The sequence below is a fragment of the Vitis vinifera genome, chromosome 13 (genome assembly GCF_030704535.1).
Source record: "Vitis vinifera cultivar Pinot Noir 40024 chromosome 13, ASM3070453v1".
NCBI classification, from domain to species: Eukaryota; Viridiplantae; Streptophyta; class Magnoliopsida; order Vitales; family Vitaceae; genus Vitis; species Vitis vinifera.
In genome coordinates this window covers 13,280,042-13,297,497 of record NC_081817.1, presented here as the reverse complement: position 1 = coordinate 13,297,497, position 17,456 = coordinate 13,280,042, and the positions used below count along the sequence as shown (strand labels likewise).

Here is a 17,456-nt window from a genome sequence, read left to right as displayed (position 1 = left end):
TAGATAATCCTGCAATTCTGGAGAAAACCCTTCTGATTTGCTCTGTACCCACTAGTCGAGAATAGTAAAAAGCTTTATTCAGCTGTAATAATTTTATTACTTAGATTGAATCTTAATCATTAGGTTAGCAGATCAGGAAAAAGTGTCATGGTTTTGAATGTTTGTCTCTTTAATAATTGCATTGTGTATTGATCCACAAAGTTTGCAGCATGACAGCATGACAGTGTGTATTGATCCACAAAGTTTGCAGCAATTGTGGAATACTATGGTAGTACAATATATTGATCCACACAGTTTGTGGCATGACAGTTTAAGGAAATTACAGAAGTGTAGCACTGATGGGTATGTCATGTGAACATTTTTCAATGGAGCTACTTGTTTAAATTTACATGGGTGAATTGTCACACCAATATCCTCTGATGAACCTTGGGTTTTTTTTTTTTTTTCTTTTTCTTCCTCTCTTGGTCAAGCCAAACAATTTGTCTTCATGAGGACTTCATGTTACCAATAAGCAGCATCTTGTGTTCTCCTTCTCTTCATCCCCTTGTCAAGACAACAATTTGATGCATCTTTGCATTGGGTTGCTTCCTCTCCCTCTCCTTCCTCCTTGAGGCAAAACCATATCATTGCTTAGTTTTGACTATGTTCTTTTGATCATTGTGAGAAAGCATCATTGTAAGATGTACAAGAAACGTGTTGTGGTGCATTATCCCCTTCTCTACCACCTAAAATCTATTTTACACGATCATAAGGACCAAGGTGTTTTAAGCATCAGGTAAGGAATTTGTTGACAATGATGTGAGAGATAGAGACATGCAACATACCGGTATTCAAAAGACGTGATGTTCTTCTTTTGCATTTGACAATATTCATTTAGTCTGAACTCCATATTTGAGCAACTTAGAATCTCCACCTTCATTAGGATTGCAGGAAGTTGGCTTCTTGGAAAGACATGGAAAGGGAGCATCTAGAAATCTGAAAGAATTCCAGAGGCTTGTTGCTACTTTTGAATCATTCCAATCAATAGCAACTCCAAAAGATATATACAAATCTATCCCTGGAAAAGAGATGTGTCCTGTGCATATGCAACCATCTCTCTAATAGACTCGGGATTGTGCATCCTCATGGTAGTTTCATATATATTGCACCATATGAATTGTAGATATCCAACTACCAATATCACTACACCTGAATGAACTAGGAGTTATGCTGAAAGTGAATTTGGACAACCCATCATCGAAAGAATCCTGTAGGAATACACCAAAAAGAAAATCTTATTAACATAAATGAATTCATCCCGCTAATGGATAAAGTTGCCTAAAAAATTAAATTGGGAGAGATAGAAATATTGATGCTTACATGGGACTGTGAGAGGGACCAACAAGTGGAACAAACATTGAATAGTAAATGTAAAACCATAAAGCTCGTAACTGTTGTCAAAAGCTGCTCTCTACTGAAGTTTTTTTAACAATAAAGGTAAGTAGAAAATTCACCTAATAGCTCCACTTGTAGGAAATTTCAATGGTGTGAAACTAGGATATGGTGAACTCACTTTTGCTAATGCAGTGAACCATTATGGATAAAAAATGAATCTCACCATCAGTTTTCACATAGGAGATGTGGGCTCTCTTTGGCCCATTTCTCAGTATTGGATCTAAGAGTTTTGTCTCTCATATATGGTTCCACTTGCCAAATACAATGGAGCTTAGCTGATGACAACACATTCAGAAAAATGCAAGAATTCCAAAGACATGTTTTGTGCTATCATGAATCATTCCAATCAATAAGGAATCGAAGTGCTATAATTTTGAATTGTCTTAGGGAACATACCCCAATTCAATCTTGCGGAAGTAAACTGTCTTGAGCACCAACTCAATTCTGAGATCTTTGGAAGACTTGAGACACCAATTCAATAAAAAATGCTAGTTGTTTTTGTGGTAGATTGTCTTCCTCCACTAATACTGGGGAAAATGCTTTTGAAAACCATTAATCTGAAAATTACAGAGGAAAATGAGATTATGTTGTTATTGTATCTCCAATCTCCTTGACATAAATAGATATTTCCTTGCAACCAACAATTTCTAATTCTATCACTTCTATTCTAGCATGTGATTTAGGAAGAGAATTAAGGTTCAGAATATTGCCAACATGCAAGGAATTGACAAAGGCCAAGTGGGCAGCCATAATAGTTAGTTCACAAACAAATGACACCATTGGAAGTGGAACACAAAACATAAACTTCAAAAATAAAACATGTATCCCACAATCATAAATACCAAGGTGTTTAAGCATCAAGTAAGGCATCTCTTGACAATGATGTGAGAGAGAGACATGCAACATACCAGTATTCAAGAGAACTAGTATTCTTCTTTTGCATTAGGCAACATTCATCTATTCTACACTCCAAATTTTAGCAACTCAGGATCTCCACCTTCATTAGGATTGTAGGAAGCTGGCCTCTTGGAAACACATGAGAGAACATTTAGAAATCTAAAAGAATTCCAGAGACTTGTTGTTGCTTGAATTGTTAATCATTCCAATCATAAATACCAAGGTATTTCAGGATTAGGTAAGGCAACTCTTGGCAATGATGTGAGAGATAAAGCCAAGCAGCATACTAGTATTAAAGAGAAGTAGTATTCTTCTTTTGCATTCAACAACATTCATCTACTGTACACCCCAAATTTTAGCAACTTAGGATCTCCACCTTCATTAGGATTGTAGGAAGCTGGCCTCTTGAAAACACATGAGAGGACATTTAGAAATCTCAAAGAATCCCAAAGACTTGTTGTTGCTTTAATTGTGAATCATTCCAATCAGTAACAACCTCAAAGCCCTACATACGATTTTTAACTATCAACCTTCTTACCTTGAATGAAAAACCTATCCATAGGAAAGAGGTGTCTTGGGCATGCAACCATCAATTATTAGCTATCGAAAAGGCTTGAAGTTGTGCACCCACTTGGTAGTTTCTAATTCATTAAACCACATAACTTCTAGATATCCAATTGGCACGTCATTACATCTGAATGTAAGTGAATAGGAAGTTAGACAACCTTTCACAAAAAGAATCCTGTAAGAATACACCAAACAAAACTTCTTGTTAACATAAATGAATTCACTCAGTTAAATTATTGTGTGAAAATTTAAATTGGGATAAATAAAAATACCGATGCTTACATGGGACTGTGGGAGGACCAACAAGAGGAATAGACTTTGAATAGCAAATGTGAAGCCATAAAGCTTGAAATTGTTGTCAGACGCTGCCCCCTAGCCAAGTTTTCAACAAAAAGGTTCAATGTAGGGATTCTCTAGTAGTTGAACTTGTAGAAAATTTCAATAGTATGACTTTATACTTGTAATAAGAAGATAAATTATGTGTTGGGAATAAATGAAACTTACTAAATATATGGATAGGATAGGGTGAACTCTCTGTGTTTCCATTTTTGGAATCTAACGGATCAAAGATGGATCTCTCCATCTATTTCCAAATAGGAGATGTGGGCAATCTTGAATTGATGTCTCATCATTGGATTTGGAACTGATGTATAGCTCTGAAACCATGATAGGGTTCTCCTTCAGTTGTCAAATACAACTGGAGCTTAGGTGAGGTCTTGGTGATATAGAAAAGTCATGGATTCTAGAATCTTTACATGAAAATATAAATGAGATACATTGGAAGAAAGCCCAGGCCTTGGTCATCTGAGAAGAAACACATCTTAAATATCCTATCAATCATGATGAGTTTTTTTAGAATCATGAGTCTATGAAGGCCTCACTCAGATAAGGGATGTCTTTGACATTTCTCACTCTTCAATCTCAGGAAGGTACATCATCAACCAAAACATTATGAATATGAGTCATCATGAGGCAACTTGTTTATGTTTTTTATTCTTTTCTCATTGGAAGGGATTAAAAGATATGTAGTTGCAAGATAAGAGATGTAGCCAGTAGTGAGAGCATCAAACAATCCTTCTCTAATGCAGACCAAAAATTTTAGCAACTCGTGATCTCTGCAATTTAGAGCACTGAAGGAAGTTGGCCTGTTGGAAAGATGTGACATGACATTTAGAAATGTGCAAGAATTCCAAAGATCATTTCAATCATTAAGGAATCCAAAGCCCTATAATTTGAATAGGGCATCCACTTGGCATGGATAACGCACCTATCTTGGGAAAAAGATTGGGCACCAATTCAATCATCAACTCTCTATGAAACTTGAGATACAAGGTGCCAATGTTAGTTGCTTTCGTGGCAGTTCTTCTTTTACTGGTATTAGGGCAAAGCCTTTTGAAAACCCTCAATCTACAAATTACCAAGGACATGAGATCATGTTGTAATCTCATAAAAATAAAATATAAAAAACAAATATTTTTTCACCCATGAATACTGTAACCAGCTTTTAAAAAACATTAGGTATTGAAATAACCAAATGTTCCTCAGGTATTAAAGTTAAAGTTCAAAGTTACCAAGAGTGCTTTTTTGACCCATGCATAAAATAAAAAGAAAATAAGAAAGCATAACATATAACTCATAATTGTGTCAAGTGTGAGTTCAATTCATGGTCATGCACAATTGCATTAAGTATTTAAAAGCTAAATATGGCTATGTGCAATTCAAAGAATATCATACAACTCACAATAGAATCCTCACAACTCACCATAGAATGAGAACTCAATTGTCTTTCTTCTAGTCATAAGAGTTTGTGCTCTTCGAGCCTCTAACTTGCACAACTTAAGACAGCAAGACATGCTAAAAAGTCTCTTTCACCTCAAACATTAATCAAATCTGCAGTCTAAATCTAGATAATATAATTTCCTACAAATATAACATGTTGCAAACAAATAACAATATGTTGGTTTAAAATTGAAGAGCATTTCAAACCAAACAAAATAGAAAAAATTTCAGTGTATATCACTCACCTAAAATCTTGTATGTTGGATAAAATTCCTGCTAATGAATCCTGACAATTATTTGCCATCAAAATTTAGTAATGATTTATAAACAAAAAAAAAATTACAAATTTTTTTAGCAATGTTCCATGAAAAACACATTGCATATTGATTGAGAAATTAATATGAAATCCACTAATTTGAAAGGCACTAAATACCATATGTTCTCTTGGGTTCCCCATGTATCAAAACAGATGCAAGTTGCTATTCGAGCCACCACAATCACGGAGCAAAAGACTTCTTAGCATGGAAGGCATACCATATTTTAAACAAGGTTCTTAACTTTCCAAGAGACATAAGAACGTGGTGTGTAGTAGAAATTGTAGAATAATTAAATGGAAGTTAGACATATGCACTTGCTACTTAGTTTTTTAATCATGTGTGAAATAAATAAAGAGGTGTTACTTGCATTTAGGCCAAACTTGTAGTCTCTAATGTGAAATCCAAATCTCATTTTGTCAACAGAATAAGAGCATTAAACATATAGCAAATTGAATCCTTCCTTTTGACAATTTGAAAACCTTGAAGGAATGACTTGAGATCATAAATAACTATACGGTAAAGAAAATTTTCATCATTCTTTCTAAAAGGAAAATTTGTCATTTCCTTGATTACGGAAGATTGATATTTTAATATAAAGTGCACTTATTAAAGTAAACTTTGTGCATTATATATTGAATTAGAAAATTGTATTTAAATTCGGTTAGAAGGGTATCACAAAATATACTTAATTGAAATGAAGGCATCCATGCCAATTTGTAACTGTTGTCAAATAACACCCTCCCTTGTCATTTTACATCCCATGCTTGCATGTCAAATCTCTAACTAAGACTGCTCAAAGAGCACCTAAAAGAAAATTATGAAGATTTCATTACAGGTAGAACTTAAGATGCTTACATTGACCATGGGAGAGATCGATAAGAAACAAATACTCACCCATAAGTTTGTAACTATTGTACTCAAAACTTGCTTCCTAGTCAAACTTTCAACATAACTCCATGGAGACTTCCACAAATTGTTGAGCCGCTGGTAAAACACAACATCAATATGAGAAATTTACAAGGTAATATGCAAATAAAAGAGTAAGAAATGTGTATTGAGAATAAGAGTTACCTTAATGAATGTAAGGATAGGATAGGGTTGAATTGGCTCTGCACCCATTTTTGCAATTTCAATTTATTATGGTTCAAAAATGAGTTTATGATGTATACTTATTTTAGGGAAAGCAGGAAATCTGGGGCCAATCTCTATCATTCTCCTTGAAACATCTTTGATTTCGAAGTTTGATAAAACTTAGAAGACAACCTTTCACTTGGCAAGGAGGACTAGAACAAGGCATCCCTCAATCTCTACAAGTTAAAGAAATGAAGTTTTGAAGACCAAAGGAGAGGGCTAGGATTCCAGATTTGACAATATTTTCATTGAAAGATCAATGAGAGTTGTAGCAAGAAATCCTGTCAAATGGAAATTGCATTTAACAATGTACAATATAAAATGAATGAATTGAGTTTTAGAGAGGTGAATCTTTGGAGGCTCCACAAAGATAAGGGGTTTTAATACCCTTGCAAGTGTATTCGTGAAATTGTTTCCTCAAAGGAAACCTGAACCTGGACAATGTACAACACAAAGCTGTTAAAGAGATGTGAGACTCTAAATTTGATGAGGTAGGACTTGAGATCCACATTTTCTTAAAGGAGGAATTCTGAGGTTGTAGACACACTAGTAGTTTCCAGATTTAGATACTTCTCTTCAAATATTTGTATAACATACATCTTCTTTGACATTGCTGCTCCAACAGGATGTCCAATAGGATATGCAACCTATTTGGGCATACTACACGTACAACAAAAAATTTCATTAAAACAAAAAACTTTTACTAGAACAAAAATATGAAGTTAATGTCTAAGAAGATAAGATTTATATATAGTGAATGAGCATGATTGATTTTAGCACAAAGGGAATGACGCCAAAAATTTTAAGAATATCATCACCACAAGTACCTAATTTGCATCATTAAAAATTCCACAAGGATTTGATGGTTAGGTAATAAAATAATTCTAGTAAATAAGTGAAAATCAGCTGAGCTAAGAAAGATTAAATCGAAATAAGCATCAATCATTAAAGAATTAACCAACTACAAAAGACTTCAAATGACTTTTTCTCTGTAATTTTTGTTCCTAATTGGCCCCATTTGCTTGTACCAAAATATTATTAATTTGCTTTAAAGGAAGTGGGTGACTCATATCTCTGAAAGGATGTGAGAGGTGGAAATCCCTCGATCTCTAGTGATTCAAGAGGATAATTAATCCTATGGCTATTGTTGTCATCATACATCATTCAGCTAGCTATAGACCACAAAATTGAACAATCATGAATACGTAGATGCTTAAATATGGTATGTACTTTATCTAGTGGAAAAGCTTATGAGACTTGGACATCTCAAGATTTCCAGGAATTAAGACAGATACAAGTTGTTGCTTCCTGTTATAATTTATTTGGATTGCAATCATCAAGCACTAACTCCATTCACTGCATGTTTTAAGCCTTCAGCATAAAACCCAAATTCCATTCTATCGGCCAAAAAATATAAAATCACTAATAACTCCTCTGGAAACCATTTTATGTTGCTCAGATTATAAAATGTAGGATTTAACTGACTTCCATCATTAAAAATGAATTGATATAACTTTACAATATTAGCATATTCAGCTTTTGACATGGTTGAAACTAATCCTGGAATAAAAAATCACATACACAAGTAGATATTTAACAGAAGAGGATCCAAAATCTCTTCAATTGATTAATGTATAAATGAATTAATAAAAAAATTTCGAGATAATTATGGGGAGATGAACCTTGTACCTCTGAGTTTCTTATTCTTCTTGAACAGAGCAATGAGCATCAAATGTTGAGCACCCAGGAATCTCCCTTCCTCCACAGGCAAAGTCTTAACAATCTATCATTTCTTCATATTCCACTTCCTTGAAAAAGTCAAAACATGAAGAAAATATCATCAAAATTGAGACAAAAATAAATGCATCAACTATCTCAAGAAGAGATTTATTCCTACTGCTTACCTTTTGAAGAAGTCCACTTGGTTAGAGCACATTTTACATGGACGCCTAATCACTGCAAGCTACTGAGCCAAAGGAGAGTTCAACCATCTAAAAAATTTGACGAACTCAAGTATCATAAAATACTTCATATGAATTCTAAATGATCTCATATCTAAAAAAACATTGGCATAAAATTATTTTTGTTTACCTTACATGTTTCTTCCATGGTCATAATCGAAACTTTGTTTATCATAAGAAATCTTCTATGCTCATCTTGATTACTTACAATGAACACTGAAATGAAAAGAAAAAAAACATAAAAAATGATGATTAGTTTGGTTTGATAAATTTAGTACACATAATTTCCTTTTTCTTGCATGAGAAAGGAAAGAGTAAAATATATATATATATATATATATATATATATATATATATATATGAATTTAATAATTTTTAAAATTAGCAATTATAAAACTATTTTGGTTCTCAAAAAATTTATGGGAAGTAGGAAAAAAAATTATAAACTTTTTCTCTTGTTTGATTATTTATCGGAAAATTGAGGGAAAAACAAAAATCTACGAGAAATTTATTTAACACTTCTGAGGAACCAAAAATATTTTAGATGTTGTCAAATCGATAATTTACACATGTTTAATTCCAATTAAATGAGTTTAATCAAACACATGAAATTGTGAATAAAATTATTTAAAAGCATTGAAATTCAAGTCATTAAAGTTGTCTATAAAATTTGGTATATAAGAAATAAAGAGAGAACATTTTCAATAGTTATAAATAGTTCATTTAATTTTTGCAAAACTGCCAAATCAAAACAGAGCATGAAAATGTGTTCAATATTTGTTTCAGGCTTGAAGCTTCAAGAAAAAGAAAATCTTAAATCAAATAAACATGACTAGCAAATGAATTGGAACTTGAAAGAAAAGTTTAATCGCAAAAGAATTACCTAACTGTGTATTGGCGGAGTGGCACTTTGATTAAAATAGCACTTCATTGATCACTATTTTAGGAATGAGATCTATATAACGCTAGTTTTTCCAGTAAATGACCTCATTATTACTACAATAAGTGAAGTGATAATGTCATCCAATTAGTAAACCAAACCAAGTCAATAAACTAGAACTTCCTCTAGTATAGCCTCTGTGTAAAAGATATTTAAAGGTCTTGATACATTAGATATTGAATTTGTTGGACCTGGCAAGGTAGAAGTAGTAATGCTCATTTTTTATTGTGACAGATTATAGAGAAAATTAGACACTAGGAAAATACCAAGCCAGGAGCCATGTCAAGAGCTGTTTTTTTGTTAAAAATTAAGTCCAATTAGAAAATTACAGTAGCACGTAAGAGAAATTGAAAGTGGTGTTGAGAAGAGAAAGAGGAAGAATGATGTGTTGGGAATGAGATGTAATACCTTATTTATTACTCAGATGTTGAGCTGATCATGTATATCCACACAGGGGATGTGGGCAATCTTGGGCCAATCATATCCTTCCTCTTTCGAGTACCTTTGTTTTAGATGTGGGCAACACCTCACAAACAGTCGTGAAAGGGTGTCAGGCAATAGTCCTTCCCTTGACAAAATCGACCGGAGCTTAGGGCAACTTTGGATTTCTAGCTGTTCAAGAGAGGTGAGGGTTTGGAGAGACAGGGAGGCTAGGGATTCCAGATTCCGGAAATGTGAAAGGGTAAGGGAGGTGAGAGTTGTAGGAAAAAGAATCGAGTGGGGGTCATCCGAAAAGGAAGTTGCATCTGGAAACATGCCACTAATCCGGAGGTATTTAAGAGAGGTGAGTCTGGAAAGGCCCCATTGGGACAGGGGGGTCTTGATATTCTCACAATTTTGAATGAAAAGCGATGTAAGACGAGTGAGGTTTTTTATCTGAGGAAGCAACAATTCCAGATTTTCAAAATCTACAATACGTAGATCTGTGAGGGTGTTGAGGCAATCTGGTAGGGTTTTGAGATTAGGATACCTCCTGAGGGTTAAAGATTGAAGTGAATTATTAGTAGAGTGAAACATCTCCTTTGAAATTGGCTCGAGGCTTTCACAATCCCTAATGTGAAGTTGCTCAAGGGTGGATGGAAACTTGCCTCTTGGGAAGGATGTGAGAAATGGACATTCATAGATACTCAAGACTCGGAGAGCAGCTGCATTGGTGGAATGTTGGTGCATTATTCCCTCTGGAAGAGACTTAAGACTTGAGATTTCCAAGGCTTGGAGAGCAGCAGCATTGGTGGAATGTTGGTGCATTATTCCCTCTGCTAGAGACCCTAGGCTTTTACAACTCCATATTCTGAGTTCCTTGAGAGTGGCGGGTAACCCACCTATCAGTAATCCAATAAGACACGGACACCCTTCTATACATAAGTCTTCAAGGGCACACATGTCCATCATTCCTTCTGGAAGAGACTTGAGACTTTCACAATTCGATATGCTTAGACTCTTAAGGGTGGTGGGTAATTGCCCTTTTGGAAACGGACACCCCCGTATAGATAAGTCTTCAAGGGCACACATGCCCATCATTCCTTCTGGAAGAGACTTTAGATTTTGACAATCATGTATGGTTAGTTTCTTAAGGGTGGTGGGTAATTGCCCTTTTGGAAAGCAAATGAGAGATGGACAGTTGTCTATCTCTAGCTTTTCAAGGAGACACAAGTTGTTGCTGTCAGTACTACCGTTCCTCATCTTCAACATCATGCCATCAGGTAGGCTCTTTAGGCCTTTACAATTATCAAGAAAAAGATTTCTCAGCATTGGTGGGAAACCTACATCTGGAAATGACGCTAGCTTTGGACAAGCCCTGATTCTCAATTCTTCAAGGCATGTTAGACTCTGCCATCCATTTGGAAGCCTCTCTAGTTCAGCACATCCACTTATTTCCAAAGACTGAAGATTACATCCCAAGGATACAAGTTGGTCACAATCTCTAATCTCAAGAGAATGAGAGTTTTCCGATCCAAAACCATCCTCCCACAAATATTCGAGTTTTACACATTCCGATACTTTCAAAACCCGAAGCCCTTTCAAAAATTGCACAATTCCTTCATGCAATTTGATAAGCCCTGAAATCCCAGAAATTGTTAACTTGGTGAGTGAGGTGAGGTCATTTCCACTGCTCAAGACCGCCTCATTACATTCTGTTACTTGTAATTCCTTCAGCAGTGGAAGTCTTGAAAGTGGAGACTCCAATTCTCGACAGAAGTGTACAGAGAGCTTTGTAAGAGAAGGTAGGTAAGTGGGTAGTTTCATAATCAATTTGGGGCAAACCTCAATTGTAAGCTCATGGAGACAAGGGAATAATGACACTGTTGAGGAAGACCAATCCTCCCAGTGCTCCCATTCTGACATGCTATTAAAATGTAGAGACTCTAGTGATGGGAAAAACTTACCTGCAGAAACACGAATCTCTCCATAAAACTCTGCACCCACTTTTTTTACTCCAACCATTCCTTGGATCCTCAACTGTTTGAGCGATGGCAACTGCCCCAAGCATGGTAAAGACGTGCACTTTCTGCAATCTATGAGACGTAGATCCACCATCTTAGAGAACAAGGCACCCCCTATCCAACGTGGGAATTCTGGACCACCATACAACTGAATGCAGAGTTTGTTCAGATTCGAACATGGTTGTAGAGAGTCAAGGACATCCATTTGATTCCTTTCATTCCCTGAACCATCCAACTCAGAACTCCACTGCATTATCAAGCTTTCAAGGTTACGCTTCGATTTTAAATCGGCATCCCTTGCATCTTGAATATTCACCACATTTTCCAATTTTGAAATGCAAAGTTCTCCTCGCAGATGTGACATGTCCTTCAACTCCTTGATTGTCAAACCGTTGTTTTTGTCCACAATGAAATTAGACAATATCCGCAAATCTTTTAGTTTGCCAATTCGTATAGGCATTTCTTGTAATTTTATTGCACCAGCAACGTCAAGATGTCGATGATTGATTAGGTTACTGATGCTAATAGGCAACCTGATAAGCTCTTCACATAATGATAATTTCAATGTCTGAAGGTAAAAAAGATTACCAATTGAATTGGGTAACCATTTTATACTGGTGTAGGACAAATTAAGGTATCTCAAATGTTTCAACTCACCAAATGAATCTGGTATCTTACTTATCATGTAATGAGCCAATGAGAGCACCCTTAAGTGCCCTAACCTTGGTATCAATTCTTCAAGCACCTTATTACTTAAGAAGAAACGACCTCCATTAGTTGGTACATCAATCGGCAAAGCTATGAACGTGCGCAAGCGCTCTTTCTTATGAAACCTTTCAAAATTTTTAAAGATATCATAATGATGACGGATGAATGATGAATGACGAGTATTTTCAAGAACGGAGCATTGCAAATCATTCCACAACCCATCATCCAAATGCAAGCATGTGTCTCCAGCAATAGATTTAGCTAGATCGTTGATAAGGTCATGCATAACGAATCGTGATTTATTGCTATTGGACGATTGGAAAAATGACCTTGACAATAGCTCATCAAAATACTTATCACCAAGATCTTCCATTTTTCTATTATCTTTTGATTGTTGAATTAACCCCTCCGCCTTCCATAGGAGGATTAACCCTTGCTTTGTAAACTCATAATCCTGGGGAAAATTTGCGCAATAAGTAAAACACCTCTTTAAATGTGAAGACAGATGATAGTAGCTCAATCTCAAGGCAGGGATGATGTCACATTCCTTGTCTGTGAAATCCCATACTTTGATGTACAATACTCTTTCCCATTCACATTCACGTAGTTCAGAGCGCAAAAGGCCACCAAGGGCTCTTGCTGCTAAGGGCGAACCTCCACACTTCTCTACAATTCTCCTACCAATTGATTCCAAATTTGGGTGCTCATCGATATTCATATGTTCAAAAGCATGTGTTTGAAATATCTTCAAACAATCATCATAAGGTAACTGTTTGAGCTCATGTAAGATCTTGTGTCCTCTCATCTTGTTTGCAACATTATTATTGCGAGTTGTGACTAGAATTTTGCTTCCCTGTGCTCCCACCCAGAAAGGGGAGCATAGCATGTCCAACTCAAAGTAATCATCATTCCACAAATCATCCAAAACTATCAGAAATTTTTTTCCCTTCAATTCATTCCCCAAATTTTCTTGAATTTGATGCAAGTCTTGTGAATCACTGCTTTGAGAATTAGTCACCGAGTTGAGAATTGTCTTCGTTATTCTCACTGCATCGAACTGATCTGAGACACAAACCCAGGCTTTTTTATCAAAATGCTTGGTTATGGTCTTATCGTCATCGTACACCAGTCTTGCCACTGTGGTCTTGCCCATCCCACCCATGGCCACGATGGAAACTACAGAAAAATTGGTTTTAGTGGGTTCATTCCTAAGCAGCATACCAATTATAATCTCTTTTTTTGTCCCCCTACCATAGACCTGAGGTTCATATACTAGAGATGCAGTGACTGGCCTTCCCCCAGTAGAGTGGGTTATCGCAGCCACCTTTTCTAGACAAAGCTCAGATTTTTGAGCCGAAATATCTCGTAAGTGGCGAGTGATTTCCAACACCTTGGACCTCATGTTAACATTAGGATTGAAAATGCCAAGACAAATGGAGACGAGCTTGCGTACCTTGCTCGGCCTGCCTTGATGATCAGCTTCTTTGGCCGTGAGTTCCCGTTGCAAAGCTTCGTAGGCGAACTCATCCAAGATGTCCTCCATATCATAAGCCAAATCCTTCAGATTGCCCAGCCACTCTTTCACAGAGTGATCCGTGATCTGCTTGTCCTCCGCGTCTGATAGGTCCCAATCAGTACAAGCACAACAAACACAAAGAAAGTATTCTCTTTGGGTGAGAATGAACCACAAATTCATTAACTTCTGATCTCCCTCTTCCATTCTCTTCTTTCCAAAGTTATACATCAAAGAAACAACTGAAATGAAGCTAATGGTGTCCGAGTCTGTAGGAGACTCATTCACCCACTACCCATGACTTGTAGTCGTGCTAATAACTGCCCTAAAACAAAAGTAAACCAGCAAAATATTAAACCAGCAAATACAATAAAAGGAAATGATGCTGAAGTAGGAAAATGGGCTTGGCTTCTGAACATGGACATCAGTCCATATAGCGTGAGTTGGGCCTTGGGATCCGACAGGATCTTCTGGGCTTATCATTGCCCACCCCATGAAGAGGATGCTTGTCCTCAAGCATCAGATGAGGAAACTGGTGGCGAAGAGTATCCGTGGACTCCCAGGTGGCTTCTTCATGGGGTAGATGCTTCCAATGCACCAAGCTTTCTTCCATGAAGGTGTCGCCCCTCTTAATCCATTGTGTATCCAGTATCTGCTGAGGTTCAAGGGTTATGATGCCATTATCTGCAAGTGGAGGTAAGTCAAGTGGAGTGACAGCTGGATTGCCATTGTATGGTTTAAGCAAAGAGACATGGAACACAGGGTGAATTCGAGCTGTAGGTGGCAATTGCAGGCGGTATGCTACTGCTCCGATTTTCTCCAAAATAGGATAGGGTCCATAGTAGCGGCTGGATAATTTTTGATGAGCTCGTTTGAAGACTGTTTGCTGACGATATGGACAGAGCTTTAATAAGACTTGATCACCAACTGCGAACTGGATATCTCTTCGCTTGGAGTCGGCTTGTTGCTTCATTCGGTTCATGGAAATCTCTAAATTTATCTTGAGTTGGTGGAGCAGCTCGTCACGATGCAGGAGCGTTTGATCCACTTCATGAACTAGGGAAAGGCCCTCCGGATAGGCTAGGATAAGTGGTGGAAGGCGGCCATAAAGAGCTTGGTAAGGTGTCATTTTTGTTGAGGCGTGGTAGGTGGTATTGTACCAATACTCTGCCCAAGCGAGATAAGTACTCCATTTTCGCGGCCATTGGTGAACGAAGCAACGCAAATATTGTTCAACACAGCGGTTAACAACTTCAGTTTGGCCGTCTGTTTGTGGATGGTAAGCTGAACTGAGCATGAGTTTGGAGCCGGGGAGTTTGAAGAATTCTTGCCAGAATTTGCTGATGAAGATTGGGTCGCGATCACTGATGATGGAACGTGGCATTCCATGGAGTTTGACAACTCCCTCAATAAATTTTTCTGCAACAACTTTGGCCGTAAATGGGTGAGTTAAGGGAATAAAGTGGGCAAACTTACTGAGCCTATCAACGACCACCAGAATTGTGTCTTTGCCATGAGAAGTGGGCAGCCCTTCAATAAAGTCGAGAGTGATGTCCTCCCAAACCTGTGCAGGAATTGGTAAGGGCTGTAATAATCCCGCCGGTGTCTTGGTCTCTGGTTTAATGCGTTGACATACCTCACATTTCTGGACATACTCTTGAACAGCTTTATGCATCTTTGGCCAATAAAATTGTTGCTGCAATCTTCTATAAGTTCGAAGGATCCCCGAGTGCCCTCCAACTTTAGAATCGTGAACTTCATACAACAATTTAGCCCTTAAGGAGTGATCAGCAGGCACCACAACCTTCCCTTTGTAAAGCAGCAAACCATCACGCCAAGTCAAATTGCCATGAGGAGGATCACCCGCTTTTTTTCCCAAAAGCTGCACATAGGAATCTGATTTAGAGGCCTCGCGGATCTGCTTCCAAATATCCACTTCCGAAAAATGAAGAGCAGCCAATAATGGGCTTTCTTGCCGCCTAGATAAAGCATCTGCAGCAGAGTTTTCACGACCCGGTCGAAAGATGATTTCATAATCGTACCCCAGTAATTTGGCCACCCATTTTTGCTGCTCCGAAGTTGCAACACGCTGATCTAAGAAAAATTTGAGGCTTCGTTGATCGGTTTTGATGTAGAATTTGCGGCCAAGTAAATATGGTCTCCACAATCGTATTGCTTCCACGATGGCTAGCATTTCCTTTGCATAGATTGACCAAGTTTGCTTAGTGATTCCCAAGGCTCGACTCATATAGGCAATTGGTCTATTTTGTTGAGTTAGAATAGCGCCAATTCCGTTTCCCGATGCATCCGTTTCAATGGTGAAAGGTTCGGTAAAGTTTGGCATGGCTAGTGTGGGGGTGGATGTCATGGCTTGTTTCAAAGCTAAGAAAGCCGCTTCCGCTTCGTCATTCCATTGAAACTTCCCTTTTTTGAGGAGGTTAGTTAATGGTTGAGCTATTAATCCATACTCTTGAACAAACTTGCGGTAGTAGCCGGTGAGGCCTAAGAATCCACGGAGCTCGGTAATGTTGGAGGGTCTTGGCCAAGCAACCATTGCTTCTATTTTCTTTTCATCAACTTTGACTCCACGATGTGTAATTATGTGGCCCAAATACTCTAGCTCTTGTTTGCCGAATGCACATTTGCTCATCTTGACGTAGAATTGGTGTTGCCGAAGGACAGCTAATGTAAGTTGGACATGCTCCAAGTGCTGCTCCCATGTCGGACTGTAAATTAAAATGTCATCAAAAAACACCAAGATGAACTTCCGCAAATACGGTCGAAAAATCGAGCTCATTATTGCTTGGAATGTAGATGGTGCGTTGCATAGCCCAAATGGCATAACCAAGTACTCATAGTGGCCATTGTGAGTGCGGAAAGCAGTTTTAGGAATATCAGGGGTGCTAACTCGTATTTGGTGATATCCTGCCTTGAGATCCAGCTTAGTAAAAAATGCAGCTCCGTGTAACTCATCAAGCATATCATCTACTGTTGGAATTGGGAAACGATCCTTTACGGTGGCAGCATTTAATACTTGGTAGTCTGTGCAGAATCGCCATGTGCCATCTTTTTTCTTCACTAGCAGTACTGGAGAAGAAAAGGGGCTAGTGCTTGGTCGAATCAACCCTGCATTGAGCATGTCTTGAACCTGATTTTCAATCTCAGTTTTTTGGAAATATGCGTACCTATATGGCCTCACATTAATAGCTTCGGTTCCGTCTTTGAGTGGTATTTTGTGATCAATTTCGCGTGCTGGTGGTAAGCTGGTAGGCGCAGCAAAGACATCTGAATATTCCTCCAGCACTGCCTGCATATCTGATGAGAGTTCCTCATTGTTCTGCTGTCCTTCGAGCTGAACATATAAAGCAAACACAGCTTGTCGTTGTCGAAAGTCCTTAGTGAAGCCCTACAATGTGGTGTCTTGGACTGGTGGAATTTCAATTCCCTGGAGTTTCTTAGGCTGTTGCTCCCAAATGAAGTCCATGGTTCGCTTTTTCCAATCACAAACTACTGAACCCAACGTCTCTAACCACTTAATGCCTAGCACCATATCCAAACCATTTAAGGGCATAGAAAAGAAGTCGAGGTGGAACTCATTACCTTGTAAATTAACCGTGAGCTTCTCATATTTCCCTTTACAAGATAATCTTTCCCCATTGGCAACTCGGACAGTAAACGGTGTTGTGGGCTTCACGGGCAAACGAAGCGTTTCGGCTACTCAGTCATTGATGAAATTATGAGTGGATCCACTATCGATTAAGGCAA

The 17,456-nt window shown here is 37.7% G+C and overlaps 2 protein-coding genes across 3 annotated transcripts; both read right to left on the bottom strand.

Moving 5' to 3' along the window:
* Positions 1 to 62: 62 nt before the first annotated feature.
* On the bottom strand, positions 63 to 11,963 carry LOC104881213 (putative disease resistance protein At3g14460). 2 transcript variants are annotated; one of them, XM_059741560.1, is made up of 9 exons: positions 9,435 to 11,963; positions 8,217 to 8,302; positions 8,030 to 8,091; positions 6,066 to 7,933; positions 4,661 to 5,978; positions 2,870 to 3,025; positions 1,831 to 1,991; positions 825 to 1,247; positions 63 to 725 (listed from the first exon to the last, which is right to left on the bottom strand). In XM_059741560.1, exon 1 carries the CDS (start codon positions 11,928 to 11,930, stop codon positions 9,447 to 9,449), a length of 2,484 nt encoding a protein of 827 aa, XP_059597543.1. In that variant the 5' UTR covers positions 11,931 to 11,963; the 3' UTR covers positions 63 to 725; positions 825 to 1,247; positions 1,831 to 1,991; positions 2,870 to 3,025; positions 4,661 to 5,978; positions 6,066 to 7,933; positions 8,030 to 8,091; positions 8,217 to 8,302; positions 9,435 to 9,446. The 2 variants fall into 2 exon arrangements, with proteins under 2 accessions (XP_059597543.1, XP_059597544.1); XM_059741561.1 differs by having other exon boundaries at positions 63 to 606; positions 8,030 to 8,088.
* A 52-nt stretch (positions 11,964 to 12,015) lies between these two features.
* LOC104881219 (putative disease resistance RPP13-like protein 1) lies at positions 12,016 to 13,898 on the bottom strand. Its single transcript, XM_059741908.1, has 2 exons — positions 12,128 to 13,898; positions 12,016 to 12,038 (listed from the first exon to the last, which is right to left on the bottom strand). Exons 1-2 carry the CDS (start codon positions 13,896 to 13,898, stop codon positions 12,016 to 12,018), a joined length of 1,794 nt encoding a protein of 597 aa, XP_059597891.1.
* Positions 13,899 to 17,456: the final 3,558 nt, after the last annotated feature.

What these genes read in the sequence shown, in the direction of transcription:
- LOC104881219 (XM_059741908.1), bottom strand. Translation starts at nt 13,898, where the DNA reads ATGGAAGAGGGAGATCAGAAGTTAATGAATTTGTGGTTCATTCTCACC. An exon ending in TAAGATACCAGATTCATTTG is followed by an intron (nt 12,039 to 12,127) that starts GTGAGTTGAAAC and finishes TTTTACCTTCAG; the next exon opens with ACATTGAAATTATCATTATG.
- LOC104881213 (XM_059741560.1), bottom strand. Translation starts at nt 11,930, where the DNA reads ATGCCTATACGAATTGGCAAACTAAAAGATTTGCGGATATTGTCTAAT.